Raw genomic sequence first — 16,622 nt, forward strand, 5'->3', positions numbered from 1 at the left:
ATTTATATATATATTATGTCGCTCAGCCCGCTTATCCTCTAATATCGGTGGCGGTACTTCATGAAAAGATTTCTTAATGAAACGCCATAGATATTTTAGGAATAAATTTTCCTTTGTTCACACAATCAGTGTTTAGAATTTCGAAGCAGAAAACAAAATAAAGTAAACTGAGTTTGTTTTCAATAAATATGTTTTGTTTGAGTTAACCGGAATAAGAACGGTTGTCCCTCGAAAACATTTACCAGGCATGCGCCGGAAAGTAAACATCAGTACGTTGATGGTTTTCTGTAACAAAAGAAGAAACTTGGGTTGACATTTAGAGATCGATTTAAAACATGAGATTGACCCTGATTGATAGTACACGTGTTTTGATGACGTTGTCACAAGAAAAAGTAAATAAGAAAAGTTGAAAATAGATTCTTTGTAAATATTTTCGTTATTTTTATATTGGCAGAAGATTGAAGGATTAAAGATGAGGAGAGCACATATGGGTAAATTGTCTGAACAAAGATCATGCCAAAACTCCAAATATATTGACAATTTGTATGAAATGTCAAAATTATATACGAGTCGAAATTATGTTGTTATGCCATATGTCAAAAATTTAATTTTGAATGAAATATATAGTGAACCCTGTTGTCTTATCCATATATTTGAAGACATCTACTTAAAGTTAAGTTCATTTTAACCAAAACTTTTTTAGATACAAGACTTAAACGATTGACAAAAACCCTAATTTTACTAATTATACTATCCTCCCACAGGCACTTGTTTCTGTCAATATCGCGTTTACTATCCATACCAGTACCACCATTTTTTTTACTGGTATGGATAGTAAACCCCACATTGACAAAAACAAGTGCCTGTGTATCCTCCACTCCCCAAAGTTCCTCCACCTAACGAATATCGCGGTGCATTTTCAGCTACGTTTCCCGTATATTCCCGATAATTTGCAGTCATAAAGATTCAATAAAATTCTAATCTTTGACATGAAAAAGAATCAAAAAAAGACCATAGTATAACGGAAATGCAAAAGTGAACACTTACTTGTAATCAACATTGATCAATGCCTGTTCTACTTTCGCCTCTCAAGTTCGTCCTTCGGATGCACAACCTTGTTATGTCACACAGATAAGGCAAAGCACATTGCACTAAGAAACAAAAAGGCAACTAACTCCAACTCATTTTTCTGCTATCTATAAATGAATAAATTGACCTACCTGGAATGCCCAACTATTTTTCTGGAAAACGTGCCATCCTTGTCATCAGATCGTAGACAGCGTTTATATTTATCAAATTGGTATTGTTCATAACATTTTTAGTACATCTCTAGCATATAATAAAAAGATTTTTACTATTTTGAGTGTTTTCCCTTGACCTTTTCAGAACATTTCTGCAAGTACGTAAGAATTTTTGGGGGTCCGTATGGATAGTAAACCCAGCAAATTGTAACAAACCCCTGTGATATACCCAAGCATCTGTGAATTAAACAGGATAACTAGTATGCATTCAACACGCCTGCACTCACTATGAACTATACTCTCCTTATTTGAATAAAATATTTCTAACAATCACAACTTAAAAATTCATTCAGATACAAATGACATGCACATATAGTTACAGCTGATGCAGCATGTGCATAGCAATTACAAATGGCCATACAGTTCCTAAAGAAATGATATTAACAGTGACTGTAACAAGAAATAACAGAAACAGAGGATACAATGGGGATATTCTATACTCTCCAATAGAAACTGACAATGTCAGGGGGGACGGCAACATAAAGATGTCCAAACAACACTACATAAAATTTAAAAATTATAAACAATGCAACACAAAACACAACACATTTATAAGAAAGTTTCAATCAAATATTGAAGTTAATGTCACTTGACATTCAGGTACAAAGATAAAAAAAAACAAATCTGTTTTAAAAAATTGAAAATTATTTCAATTCCAAATCAATCAAGATTATGCATCATATTTCTGTTAAGTGACACAGGAACACATTTGAGAATTTAGTTTATACATTGTATTGTAATTTGTTTTAACTTTATAATGAAAAGTATAACATATATAATCATTTAAATTTATCTATTATAAAAGGAAATGGTTTTCAAGGACAAGAAGGAGAATATGTGGAAGAAGACAATCAGAGAATGGAGGAAGATTTGAAATATAAAGTTCAAGCTTTAAAATCAGTATGTTATCTTTTCACTTGAAAGATTAATTTTCACATAAATTGAATAAATATAAAATAAAAGTTGCACACATTAAAGAACACCCCGAAAAAACACATGTAACTGTACATAAGATTATAACATAAACCATCTAGTTTTTTATACTGATTGGTTTCATAATAGCTTCTGCCAGTAGATAATCTACTGGCAGCAGCTATAATGAAACTAATCAGTATAAAAAGTCTGAAAACAGTGGACCTTTTTCTTAATTTATCATACTAGAGACCTGTTGATCAAGGATGACTTTATAAAAAATTGTGTTGTAAAATAAAGGGTTGTAATATGATCTGAATAAAAGCTAATTGGCAATACAGAAAATGATAGAAATGGTGTTATAACTTGGAAATCGCTTTGATTATTCTGATTGGTCTACATTGTAGATGTCATTATGAGGACACTATTGACATAATTTATACAAGGGAGAAAGTTGAACATCTGAAGTGGTTAATACATGTAAATAAAATATAAAAATTTAGAATGGAAATAGGGAATGTGTCAAATAGAAAACAGCCCGACCATGTATGTAGAATGAAATTCAAAACAGTGTGGCTGTGGCCATTGATTGACACATTAAATTCATCCATTGACTGGGACAATTTAGGTGAACGTTTGTATGTAACGACCACTGATCACTATGTACTTTTTAAAGACACTTAAACTATGGGGTCACCAAAGGTTCTCAACACCTCAATAAAGTAATTCGAAAAAATTAATCAGATATAACACGATGTTTTGATTTATACCAATTATATAAATCAAAACATAAAGGTTATTCCTGATTATTTTTTCGAATTACTTTATAATTAAAGGAGTTAAGAAACCTTTGGTGACCCCACAGTTTAAATGTCTATCGTAGGTACATCGTGAACAGTGGTCGTTACAGACAAACGTTCACGTAAATTGTCCCAGTCAATGGATGAATTTAATGTGTCAATCAATGGCCACAGCCACACTGTTTTGAATTTCATACTATGTGGAACAGTTTGTCATTTAACTTTATATAATTAAGTTTATTGCACTAAATACAGTAGATTTTATGATATTTTAAACTATGAACCATTTTGTTTACAGTTAACAATAGATATTGGAAATGAAGTTAGAGATCAGAACAAGTATTTAAATGAAATGGTAGGTTTATGTTTTCCTTTTTGGTATCAATTTTAAAATATTTTAAGTCAAGTTGCAATAAGTTAAATGTATAAAATAAGAGTATTTTGTACTTTTGACATTGAGACAATACTCCACAAGACAAAGAAATAAACAACTATAGGTTACTGTAAGGCCTTTAACAATGAGCAAATTCTATACCGCATAGCAGTTGTAAACGGTATTGATATGACAAATGTAAAACAATTGAAACCAAAAATGTCAAAAATTGTCATGATGATAGCTTCATTTCAATTTTACCATTGAACTTTATTATAACAGAGTTATAGAACTTTGTTCATGAAAATAGACATTCTACAACTTGTCACAAAACATGTCATATTGGTCAATGTCATATAATAAGTGGGAGTATACTTTGCATGACATAGCTGTGGGCTTCTTGCTCATTAATGGTGAGGGCATGACAATTATTATAACTTGAGCCTGAAAAATTTAGTTATCCATTTTGTCAGACATATGTGGTACATTTATCTATTGGATAGTTACTGATACTTTATGTTTAATTTGTCAATTAATATAATACATTTTTAATATGTGATACAAGAAAAAATGAACATTTTATTTCAGCATGATGATTTTGATAAAGGAGGGAGTTTATTGGATAAGACAGTGAACCGTTTAAAGAGAATAACTGCATCTGGTGGACATAAACATATATGTTACCTATTAGGTTTTGCACTGTTTGTATTCCTTTTGATATGGATGATTGTCAAATTTAGATGATGACATTGAAAGATGATAATTGATAGCTGCAATATGATGAAAGCTTTAATACAGAGATTCTAGATGAACTACAGAAGAGTGTAACTCTATAAGTTGTATCATTGAAAACAAAAAGTGAGAAGATTAATGTGAAAGGGCTATTCTTGTATAATAATCTTTGAAAGATTAAAGGTTCATTTCAACTATATATTATCAATATTTTATAACTTCTTGTAAACTAGAAAATATATACTGTAAACTTGGAACACTTGGTTGGTAATTTTTTTGACAATTTCAATCTACAATCTCAATTTTGTGCTTGAATTTAATTTGTGTATTAAATGATAAGTGCTCTATTCACATTAGTATTGTTGATATATACACAATCTAGTCACATGTAGGTCACTTCAGGATATATTGGGACCTTGAACATGATTGCAAAAGGTTGAAATCATAACCTCAGCACAAAACTTTCCAAGTTTACAGTATTGACCCCCAAAAAAAGGAAAACCTTTTAAATTTATTATTGAAATTGTATTTTTACTTTATTATGGACTTCTATTGAAATATTTTGTCAGGAAGAATACTGAATTAAGAATTCCTTCTAAAAGCAAATTATCTGTTGGTAATAAAAACTCAAACACAATCTTTATGTGCTAATCTCAAATCAGGAGCCTGTAATTCAGTAATTGGTATTAGTTCATATCTGTCATGTTTTGATTTTTTTGAAAATTGTATTGTTATAAATGCATGTAGTTTTCTCGTATGAATTGTTTCACATTTTTTACAACCTGCCTTTTATGATCTTTTAAAGCAATCTATACAGTATAGGTCATTGTCAGTGTTGAAAGCCCTACTGTAACCTATAATTTCTTAAAACAAGGCCATTCGGTTTCTGATGGATAGTTGTCTCATTGGCAATCATACTACATCTCTATATTTTTATATCAAATTACATGAAGTCAAGAGAACAAACAACAAATCACCATAGGAACAAGGATTGTTGTTTGTCTCTGTCAGGAATATTATTTTATTTCTATTAAGATTTGTTTTATTTCATTTCCAGCAAAGCTGGCTATGTGATTTTGTATTTCTAAAAAGTTTTTGGTTTTCTGTTTACCGTTTCAAGTACTTCCCAATCTCAGAGTTAGCTGTTATTTATATTTGTAATTTATCATTATGTTGAATATAGTGATATGCATCATACAATGTTTTATAAATTTAGAAAAAGAAATAATGTTCTTGATGTGATAAAGGTCACTGGTTTAGATCTAAAGGAGAAAAAACCCATGTTTAAACATATTTCAATGAAAAAAAACTATTTGATCATAAATTGCATCAATAAACTCAACCTTTGATGATTTGAATTAATAAATGCATGCATTAATATTTTTTCAATTAATCGTTACAATCAATTTTTATTTGTTGTCATATTTTGTTAATTTTAATGTATGAATGTTGCATTGTTTCATTGTCTTCCTAGCGTTTTTATTGTTGTTTTTATTTATAAATGAAGAGTTGATATGATAGTCAACATATATAAAGAATATACACATGCTGAGTGTTGGCAGTTTAATGTTTATAAATTGTAATGAAAATTTGTCTCGCTACTTTAATAGTACATATTTCAATTTTAATTTGTTTTTTTATTACAAGTAAATATGAAAGCCTTAAAACACAATACCTTGTTATTGTTAAGGAAAGTTTATTTACTATACTTTACATACAAGGTCCTAATAGAATTGCGGATTCATTATTATATTATATATTGGATACCCATTTTTGTGGATTTTAATGGTGAAAAAAAACCAAACTTGAATTCAAATGTTCAACGAATCACAACTTTTTCAGAGGCTTTAGATGCAGAGATTGTTAAAAAATGTCCAAGAAAAATAAAAGTTTTCCTCTATCCAAGAAACTTGATACCAACAATATTTGAAGAAGCCACAGTATCCATGGTTTGATATATGAATAATAAATATCTACTTATGCATTGATCTGTCATTGAGTGCATATACCCAAGATAATATCTAGTGCTTATTTTTAACAATTTGAAAATATCATTGTATGTATAAAAAGCATTTTAAAAAATGTATTCTAACTACATTTATCATCATTACTAGTGTAGTGCCTCACCTCTAATCCTCGATCTAGGGAAATTTTTATGACGCTTGATAAGGATAATTAGTATGAGCAGTAAACTGTGATGCCTTTCTGTCAACATTTCATTTGTTTTTTCAAATAGCATGATTGCAAACATTATGAAACTATTCAGTTATATGTGTGTGTAAATGCTGATGTAATGAATATATTGATTGTGTTCATTTTTGAATGATTTTGATGGTGCCAAATGAAATGTTTAATGTATGATTATTGAAGATTTTGATTAAAGATATCAAAGTCTCATCATGCTCATATTGAGGTTTATTTGAATTATCATTTTTGAAACATGTACAAAGAAATTTAAGAATATGTGATATGAGTGCCAATGAGACAACTCTCCATTTAAGTCACAATTTGTAAAAGAAAAATCGTTTTAAGTCAAAGTAAGGTCTTCAGCACAGAGCCTTGGCTCACACCAAACAGCAAGCTATTAATGGGCCTAAAAAATGACTAGTGTAAAACCATTCAAACAGGAAAACCAACGGTCTAATCTATTTAAAAAAAACCAGGAGCACTTATCATTGCTTATGAACCACATTAACAAAGGACAACTACTGAACATCAGTACACTATTTGTGTCGCAATATCTGATTTAAAGATCATTTGCATTTTTTTTTTTCATTATTGTCTTTGGAAGCTCTATTTGTTAAGATTTATGGTTATGTTTTGCTGGTCACAAATCTGTTTGTAAATAATTCAATTATGAATGTAACACATCTTTTGATTGCCTGACAGTGTCTTGTCTATCAGCTCATAGAAATTATTTTGTCATGTGACTGAAAAATTTTATGCTTAACCTGGCTTAAAATAGAATTCACAATTAAATTATAAGGGATGACTAATATATTTTCTGTTTATTCAAAATAACATTAAAAGTGTGGTGCACACTTCACAGGTTATTCAGTGTTCACCATATTTTTGATGTCATTTCTGATTAGACAGAAACAATATTACAGTCATTCCTTAAAGAAAATTATGAAAGAATTTTACACACCCCATCAAACATCCATTAACATGTATATAATATTTATTTATAAAAAATAAATGCAGAAAATACACATTTGCTCATATGAAATCTCTTTGATGATAATTGAGATCAACATATTTGAGACTAATATCACCTTAGTCTATATATCTGACTTAAATATTTAGTTCTTTGAACCCAGCACTATATGTTTCCTAGGTCTAATTATCTAAAGTTTCTTAAAAATCTCTATTTTAAGACGATATGGACTGTGCATGTCAATGATGTATTGAGAAAGGTCAATGCAATCAATGAATTTGAATTGGCAAATTTCAAAACAAAAGTTATAAATTCTACAACAAGAAACTTTTGAGAACAGTTACGTGAAGTTTTTGTACGGTGGGTACAACACATCATTGTATTGTCTAATTAAAGAACACTTTCCTAGACAGTCTTATTCCTCAAACAACCAGATTAAAAGGATAAAACATTTTTATTTCCATGACCACTGATCAGTCTTAAAACTAATAACAAAATAACGAACTCCAAGGTAAATCCAATAATGAGAAGTCCATAAAATCTAATTTTATCACCAAACAGAACTAGTGGAAAACAACCATCACACTCCTGACTTGGTACAGGCATTTCCCAAAGAAAATTTTAGATTATACATGGTTTTCTAGCTTAACCTCCCACTTGAACGACATTTAGTACCTTAGTATTACCAGTTTGGTGAGCAATGTTCACAGATATAACAGGTTAAAAAAACATGAATGCAACACATTGTAAATACTCTTCCTTATTTTTCTTCATAGGAACACTAAAACTATTTTGAAAGCCAAGGATGTTTATGAACCAAAACAGTGGAAGAGCTATATGACCAAAAAAGAACATAAAAATGCCAAATCCATCTGAGCTCAACTTTGCATGAGGGTGATGAAACCTTAGTTTCTTTATAATGAAAGAACAATTTTTGAAAGGTTTGTTATAAATTATGCTAGTAGCACTGACTACTGAGCTGATGATACCCTTGGGGAAAGTTAGTCCGTACCAACCCAGTGCTGTCAAACAATTAAAATAACATTATAAGGTGCATGGATCCGAAGCAGTTTTCTAGATTTACCTTCAACAGGAACGCTCAAAGTGAACCATTTGGAAGCAAAGGGATAGTATGGGATCCAGCAGCTAAAACTAAAAATACACCACAGACGTACAACGCAAATGGATAATAATTAAAAAAACAAACATATAATGTATACAAAGTAGCCAAGAACAAAAAAAACTCAATCAGTCTAACACACACTAAACCCCGACAAGACAGCAACAAACCACCGATCAGTCTAATGTAGGCCAAGCTTTGATAGACGGCAACCAACCACTGATCTGTCAAGTAGTCCAAACTTTGATAGACAACAATCAACCAATGATTTGTCAAACTTTGATATCAAAATAGTTATAAAGCCAAACAAGTACAAAGTTGAAGAGCAATAGTAACTCCATTTAGTATATTTATTTAAAATTTTGGAATTTATCTCACTCATGCGCAAAGCTCTGTATCCTTACCTGGATTTAGCTGTACTGTTTTGTTGTTTTTGATCTTCATCATTTTAATCAGCTTTGGATTTTCAAATATTTTGGCCTCGAGCATCACTTAAGAGACATTCATTGTCGAAATGCATATCTGGTGCCGAAAGAATGGTATCGATCATTTTATTACTACCCCTGGGGCGATGCCTCTGCTGATGGATTGTAAGTACCCAAATAGCCAGTACTTCGGTACATGGATGAAAGTAAGGATTTTTGTTTCCATTAAAATTTGCTATACTGTTGTGCTCTTTTTGGATTATAGCTCTTTATTATTTTAATAAGCTTAATTTGGATTTGTAAATATTTTTGCTTCGAGCATTACTGAAGAGACATTTATTGTCGAAATGCGCGTCATGTTTACTTATTGAACTCACAACACTTGCTTCTGAAATGATGTTGTGATCAAAAGTGTTTATAAACACAAATAGTGATCGATATGAAATAGAATTTCTTACATTTATTAAACTCATGATATATACCAGGATTAAATTTGGTATTTGCGCCAGAAACGCGTTTCGTCTACAAAAGACTCATCAGTGAACATGGTGAACTTCGAATTAAAAAGGTTAAAAAGGCCAAACAAATAACAAAGATGACGAGCATTGAGGACCAAAATTTCCTAAAAGTTTTGCGAAATACAACTAAGGTAATCGATTCCTGAGGTAAAAAAAACCCTTATAATTGTATTTCAAAAATTCAAAGTTTTGTAAAAGTTCTGACTACTGCATGGGCTGGCGATACCCTCGGGGAATTAAACTCCACCAGCAGTGATATCGACCCCAATGGTTTTAAATAAACTCATCATAGATATCGGGATTAAATTTTATATTTGTGCCAGACGCGTGTTGCGTGTACAAAACGCTGATCAGTGACGCTCCAATGACAAGTTATGTAAACAGTTAATTTATAAGATAGTCTTTTGGTACATTTGGCTGTCTAAATATTCGAACTATTGACTACATTTCTCTTTTCAACAACAAAACATTAACAGTTTCGGACATTGAATGGAAAGGATTTTGAAGTGAAAGAGAGCCAAATGAAGTAATAAACATATTCATGGATTTCTTTTTGGCAGACCTTAATTTTATGACGGACATTCAGTTAGAGCTAGAGTGTTCATTTACCAACATTTATGACAACCATATACTGAATGGAGTTATATTTACTTTAATATCTGTTGATCTAACTACCCATTATTTATTGATCCAACTTATACTACTATATGTCCCACGTTATTTGGCGTTAAAAATAGTAGGCTTCCGCATTCCCTGTGAAAAAAACACCTCGGGGAAATAGATCAGGACAATCGATATATCTGAACAACTAACACCATTTTACTATACCGCTATATTTATATTTAGATTTTAATAATGCTATTTTAAATAGAACACCACTACAATTCAATTAAAGTTTGTACACATCATTGAATCTATGTTTACTAATTACGGAGTTGGAATCATTATCTGCATGAAACATGTCGAACAATTAATTAAACTTGTAATCATTATGTTAATAACACATGTTCATAATGAATTCGCCGGTCGTTAGTGATAGTACACTGTTTTAACCAACCAAAACACTGAGATACAATCGGAGGAACATCAAAGACCCGGATATTTGTTACCCAATCGCCCATTCATAAAACCAGGAACACACGCACATGACGTTTATATCTATACACACCGGAAAATCCCCCACAACAACTTCTAATCATAAAAATTACATAACAAACTAAATCTAATGAGAAAAATCGTAATAACAGGTTACTCTAATCATCATCAGAAGATAATTTCAAACCAAAAAACTGGATAAAGGTAGGATGCTGTTAAAGTATTTTAAAACATAAGAAGAAGAAACAAAATCATTGTGATGTAGAGTAATATAATATTTTCAGTATAACTGAAAATCGCCAAGAAAAATATATTTTGGTTAAATTTAGTCTAATATATAATTTGGTGGGAAACAAATGCAATCAAGTTTCATGTCAGAAACAACACTTTTCAATAAAAAAAAATGCAAGTTTAAAAAATTACCTTTTAATGCCTGGGACTTGTATTGATTACGAACGATTAAGAGCTGGACACATTATTTAAACATATGTCATTGTTGAAAACTGTAATTAAGTTGCTCTCAAGATATATTTTGTTTCTTTTTATTGGTTGATTGCTGGCTCATTTATAGCCCGCATTTTTTTTGTTTGTAATATCAGCACCATCTTTTTTTATTTGATAGTAACCGTGTTTTACAAGCCGGTGTTAATCTACAATCAAATATCAAGACGAATTTACCCGCCATTTCTTGTCTATCAATTATCAAAATTCATAATTTTGATGATTAGCATGTTAAGCTATCATGCATAGTTTTAAAATCTGAATTTAGATATTCATACCTCAATATCTTAACATTTTTTAATGATTTGATTTTCTCTATCTTTTATTTATTGGAGATGGAAGATAACAAGTTTAATCAAAGGGATAGATCATTCATGACCTTTTGATTCAAGTATTTGTTGAAAGTCACACATAATAATGATCGAAGGTAGAGACTCTGTCATACAAATAACGATAAACTGTCGCCAAAAAATTTCTACCATAAGTAGCTGAACAATTTCCTTCTGTTCTACTTTCACTTTAACTTCGTATTCTATCTGATAAAAAGGTTTTTGCATATCATATTTGGCCGGCTACTCTATTCAATACAGACAATAGAGAATACTTAAAAGGTTGTTTCGAAAAAATATTAAAGTAGTTCTTGATATGCATATCCTTTTTTTAAATACAAGACCTCTTGGTCACAACAGATTTCGAAAATAGGAAAAAATAATTATAAGAAATACAGTTTTTTTTTATAGGCCTTCTATAACCTACGGTAAGACCTTAATAATATTTAATATTAAGCTTTTACAACCACTGGCGAGATACCACTGATTCTGGATGTATCTACCATAATACCACTTGCTACATTTGTAACTGAATTCGCCTTCCAACGGGTTTAAACAAAACGCTAATAATGAGTCTTTTGTAACAAAAATTAAAAAAAATATAAAAATACTGAACTCCGAGGAACAATTCAAAACTGGCAAAATCACAAGATAAAACTCATCAAACGAATGAATAACAACTGTCATATTCCTGACTTGGTACAGGCAATTTCTTATGTAGAAAACTGTGGATTGAACCTGGGTTTAAAGCTAGCCAAACCTCTTACTTGTATGATAGTCGCATCAAATTTCATTATATTGACAACGATGCGTGAACCAAAACAAGCAAACATATTAGTTAAAAATGTCAAGGTACAGCAGTCAATATTGCAGTTAACAAAACGAGACTTGGATATAAAATCATAACCCTGGTATATTTTTGATTTTTTAACTACCAGTGGGTCGATGCGAATGACAGTGGCTGTTTTGCTACTGAATGTATCACTATTCCAGTGTTCGGTGCTCCTCTCCTGCGGACGATATGATGTATCGCTAATGGGGTCTCTTTCTATAATTTATTATTTATATCATTAAAAATATACCATTTATCTAATCATATATACAGGCCCATTCAGCTTTTATATTATCAGCGCTCTTTAACTTAAGAATTCATTTTGCCCTCAGCTGTCGTGATTCGATTCCCACAAATGTATATTTTAAGTTGACAAAACGCATGATATAGACGACCGTAATATTAATGATGAATTGATAATTGGCTGTAACTATTTTAATGATACTACAAGTGGGATTTAGCTTCTCAAAAGGTTGTTGACGGGTGTGCCTTATGATTGGTAGATTCGAATTTCATTAACTGTGAGAAGCAGCTTAATCATAATCAGAACGAACTCAAAATAAATTTATGAAGTTCTGCACAGTTGGTCGAACGGAAGGCTGACGAAAAGTCGTGAACAATGAAATCGCAATCAAACCATACACAAACGTGTTTTTTTTCCAGTTAATATTTTATTATATAATTCTTATTAACGATAGATTGATTGATTGATTGTTGGTTGCTTAACGTTCAGTGGCAAATATTTCATGCATATTCAGGACGAGAACAAGTTCACAATAAATACAATAGGTAGGTAGATACGATAGAGGCCATCTGGGATGATGGTCGGGGAAATTTTGACTGCCACTGGATAATGAGGGTATCTTGGATAGGGACAGAAATTTTGCCTTGCAACAGGCCACCTACGGACCCCTCAAAGGAGTTGTTGCAAGGGTTCTTAACGTGCAAAGAGCGTGGCGCTCTCTTTACACGAGGCATCGGTTTTAACGTTCCCTTCTGACCGGACGTGACTGCGAACTTGATACATCCCGCACAGCCAAACGGACGCCCCACTTCGGCAAGCGTTTTACTGCCGGTCGGGAGAAGACCAAGTGACCATATTTCTATACCCCAGTCACCCTTGGGGGTTAATAACGATAGAAAGCAAATATATTTCGAATTAAACCAAAAGAAAAGGTATCATAAACCTTTCTTTTGAAATTCTATCATTCTGGTTTTATATGAACAAAATCTATTTTTCCTTTATTTTATTAGCAAGATGGACGAGTTTTCACCCGGAACATTGGAGTGTCATCGATGTTTCCGAATGGCTTGAATATGTTTGTAAACTTCATAGAATACCTCGTGATCATATTAAAGATCTCCAAGAAGCATTTGAAAATGTAGACGGAAAAATTCTAGTCACACTTAACCTGGAAGACTTTCAACTTAAGACGGCAAACTATGGTGAAATGTTACATAATGTCTTCAAAAATATGTGCTCTAATGGTAAGTTATTCTTTTTACCTCTGCGTCCATCAATAGTTCAACATTAGCTACGCTCTATGGCAGTTAAACTGTTTTAGAACAGTAATATGGCCAAGACAACCTATACATTGTACATATATCTTTATGTTGTAAGTTGTTATCTTATTTAATAAAATAACGTCACTTATATACGAATATATACTTATAGATGTTAATTTCTGAGTCATTTTGGTCTCTTGTGAACAGTTGTTTCATTGGCAATCATACCACATCTTCTTTTTTATATAGACATTCATCTTAGTTTTGATATTTTATTTCAGTTCCGGTTTCAAAATATCCAGCAATTGACGAAATTGACACTCCAAAGAATTTGACGGAGGAATGCTCAAATCTTCCTTCTAAAGAAAGTAAGTTCGATTGCTTCATGTAATAATTTGATATTCATAATTCTCAAACTATTTCGGTTACTTTTATAGATAGCGTAATAAGTTATTTTTAGTTTCTATTGAGGATATTTAGCTTTTGTAAACTTTGTTTAAGAAACATCAGCAGTGGTTGCCTTTACTTATAAATATAAATTGATGCTTTTCAGTTCAGTTTCAAAAAAGGAAAATACAAAAATACCGAAAACCAAGGAAAATTCAAACGAAAAGTCCGTAATCAAATGGCAAAATCAAAAATTTAAACATATCAAACCTTGTTTTATAGCTAACTAAACCTCTCACTTGCATGACATTCGCATAAAATTCCATCCTATTGACAACGAAAAAAAACAAAACAGACTTAATAGGTAAAAATTTCGAAAATAGGGGCACAGTAGTCAACGTTGTGTTATAATCTTGATCACTATAAATACAACCAAGTATGTAACAAAGAAACACAAAAAAGCATTTAGACAAATATCAATATTGTATATGGTATACCTATGATTTATTAAAATCATCGTAGACTTATTGCGTTTTAAAATTTGCCACATTTGACTTAGAATTAGAATATTGTGTGTAAATGTATTACATAAAAAAAATCCACGTGCATGATAAAAGAACAGCGACAATGAAAAACCCCAAATTGAACAAAGTGAAAGTCCGGATTTTAATCATATTGCTATTATTTAGACCTAAATGGGACTGAAAACTGTTTAAGTTTTGATATCAAATACAATGCATTTTTTGTCTAAATGATAGATGAATTAGAAAATCAGCTTGGAAAAACAATATTAAATCCACAACATCACAGCAGGTGGACCTCGAAAGAGGTTGGAGAGGTTCTGCAACATTTATGTGGGAAGCACAAGATTCCAAACGATAGAACAATAAAAATAGTTAAGCAGTTTGTCGGAGTTACGGGGATACAGCTGAAGAAAATGAGTAGACAAGAATTCCGGGAAAAGGCAATGACTGATGGAGATTTATTATTTCATGGATTGAGTCAATTTTTTGATATTAGTACAAAATAAAATCAAGTCAAATATTTTATCGTACTTGCTTTCTAGACAAGCTTTTTCAAAATGTATTCCTCTTTTGGAACATTCGTTTAAAATTACACGGTTTCTTGTTAAAACTACAGAAATAAATAGATCTTGACCAAACCAAAATTATATTTGATGAAATGAAGTTAAAAAAGAAATTCAAATATTTTCGCTTTAAAGAAGAACAACAAAAAACAAAATAAAATAACATGACCATGGAAGATAGAAAAAACGTTACGGAAACAATAATCGTAAACCGATTTTTGTTGACTATATTAATTACAATGGCTAACTATTAGGAACTTGTGAAAACATCATTACTAGTTTGATAATTTAACACTTTTAATTGACATTAAAAATCTTAATCCACTAACTGAACTACTGATATTTCTATTCAGAATTAAATCATGTCAACCTTTTTTTTTTAATTGAAACCAAGGTAAAAACATTGAGTGACCGTTAAAATACTTTGGTGGCAAGACCATAACATGCATAATACATTCAATGATTTCGCAGATGATGTTTCCAGTAGTTGTTACTTCCCTTGGTCCATTGAACAGATTTTATGTTTGCGTCTGCGTACAAAAATATATGTTGAATATCTTTGACCAGAGTCGTTTTCACGTAAAACTGCACATTGACATAAATACGTACCTGTTTCATAAGGAAATTTCTGTTCCAAGTTAAGAACCTGACAGTTGTTTTCCATTCGTTTGATGTGTTTAAGGTTTTAATTTTGCTATTTGATAGGGGACTATCCGTTTTGACTTTTCCTTGGATATCGGTATTTTTGTTATTTTATTTGTTTTCTAGAAATGATTTAGTTTGCAAATCTTGTACGCTCCTATAACATTAATTTTGAAAATGTTTTAAACAAAAACAAACCCCCAAAAAATACTTTATGAATTTTATGAGTCCAAAGCGCTCTTCTTGATTTACCTTTTACAAGAACGTTCAAGTCAAAAACATTTAACAGTTTTCTTCCTATCTATAAAGATAACAGTAGTATACCGCTGTTCTAAAGTAATAAATTGATTTCGAGAAAACAAACCCGGGTTACAAACTGAAACAGAGGAAAACACATTAACTATAAGAGGAAAACCACTAAACAACAGAAACACAGTGCAAACAAAAATAACCAAAAGACAATGCATCACACACAGAAACGAACTATAAGATAACAACAGTCATTTTCCTCACTTATTACAGGACATTTACAGAAAAAAGGGTGGGTTTAACCTGGAATTGTGGGTAGCCAAACATCGCGCTTTTATGGCAATGTTTAATATAACACTTAATTGACAACATAACATGACAGGACAAGAGTTCAAATAAATGCAAAAACATTCAGTACAGAGACATACAAAGTTGTCAAGATAATAAAAAAACCACGATACAACTGTTGAAAACAATAGAAAAACAAAGGATACGGGCTATCTATTAATGACACAATATCAGTACATGTTACACCCCCTCCCCCCACACACACACTAACAAAGCAAATTTATTTTGGGACATAACTGCTACAAGGAATTACTTGATGGTTTTAATCATGTTGGTATATTTGTGGATATTGTATTGCTTATCACTTG

At 31.2% G+C, this 16,622-nt stretch overlaps 2 protein-coding genes across 2 annotated transcripts; both read left to right on the forward strand.

The window, feature by feature from the left end:
• The first annotated feature begins 330 nt into the window (after positions 1 to 330).
• Positions 331 to 6,515, forward strand: LOC139481346 (BET1 homolog). The gene is made up of 4 exons (XM_071264604.1): positions 331 to 491; positions 2,107 to 2,201; positions 3,312 to 3,368; positions 3,975 to 6,515. Exons 1-4 carry the CDS (start codon positions 473 to 475, stop codon positions 4,128 to 4,130), a joined length of 327 nt encoding a protein of 108 aa, XP_071120705.1. The 5' UTR covers positions 331 to 472; the 3' UTR covers positions 4,131 to 6,515.
• A 4,001-nt stretch (positions 6,516 to 10,516) lies between these two features.
• On the forward strand, positions 10,517 to 15,035 carry LOC139481347 (uncharacterized). Its single transcript, XM_071264605.1, has 4 exons — positions 10,517 to 10,637; positions 13,350 to 13,583; positions 13,883 to 13,969; positions 14,747 to 15,035. Exons 2-4 carry the CDS (start codon positions 13,547 to 13,549, stop codon positions 15,016 to 15,018), a joined length of 396 nt encoding a protein of 131 aa, XP_071120706.1. The 5' UTR covers positions 10,517 to 10,637; positions 13,350 to 13,546; the 3' UTR covers positions 15,019 to 15,035.
• The last annotated feature ends 1,587 nt before the right edge of the window (positions 15,036 to 16,622 follow it).

Source organism: Mytilus edulis, chromosome 7 (assembly GCF_963676685.1).
Source record: "Mytilus edulis chromosome 7, xbMytEdul2.2, whole genome shotgun sequence".
Lineage (NCBI taxonomy): Eukaryota > Metazoa > Mollusca > Bivalvia > Mytilida > Mytilidae > Mytilus > Mytilus edulis.

Bases quoted from the DNA above. Each gene is read 5' to 3' on its own strand.
- LOC139481347 (XM_071264605.1), top strand. From the start codon at position 13,547: ATGTTACATAATGTCTTCAAAAATATGTGCTCTAATG. The intron at 13,584-13,882 runs GTAAGTTATTCT...ATTTTATTTCAG, and splicing joins CAAAAATATGTGCTCTAATG to TTCCGGTTTCAAAATATCCA. The intron at 13,970-14,746 runs GTAAGTTCGATT...TCTAAATGATAG, and splicing joins AAATCTTCCTTCTAAAGAAA to ATGAATTAGAAAATCAGCTT.
- LOC139481346 (XM_071264604.1), top strand. The intron at 2,202-3,311 runs GTATGTTATCTT...TTTTGTTTACAG, and splicing joins AAGTTCAAGCTTTAAAATCA to TTAACAATAGATATTGGAAA. The intron at 3,369-3,974 runs GTAGGTTTATGT...ATTTTATTTCAG, and splicing joins ACAAGTATTTAAATGAAATG to CATGATGATTTTGATAAAGG.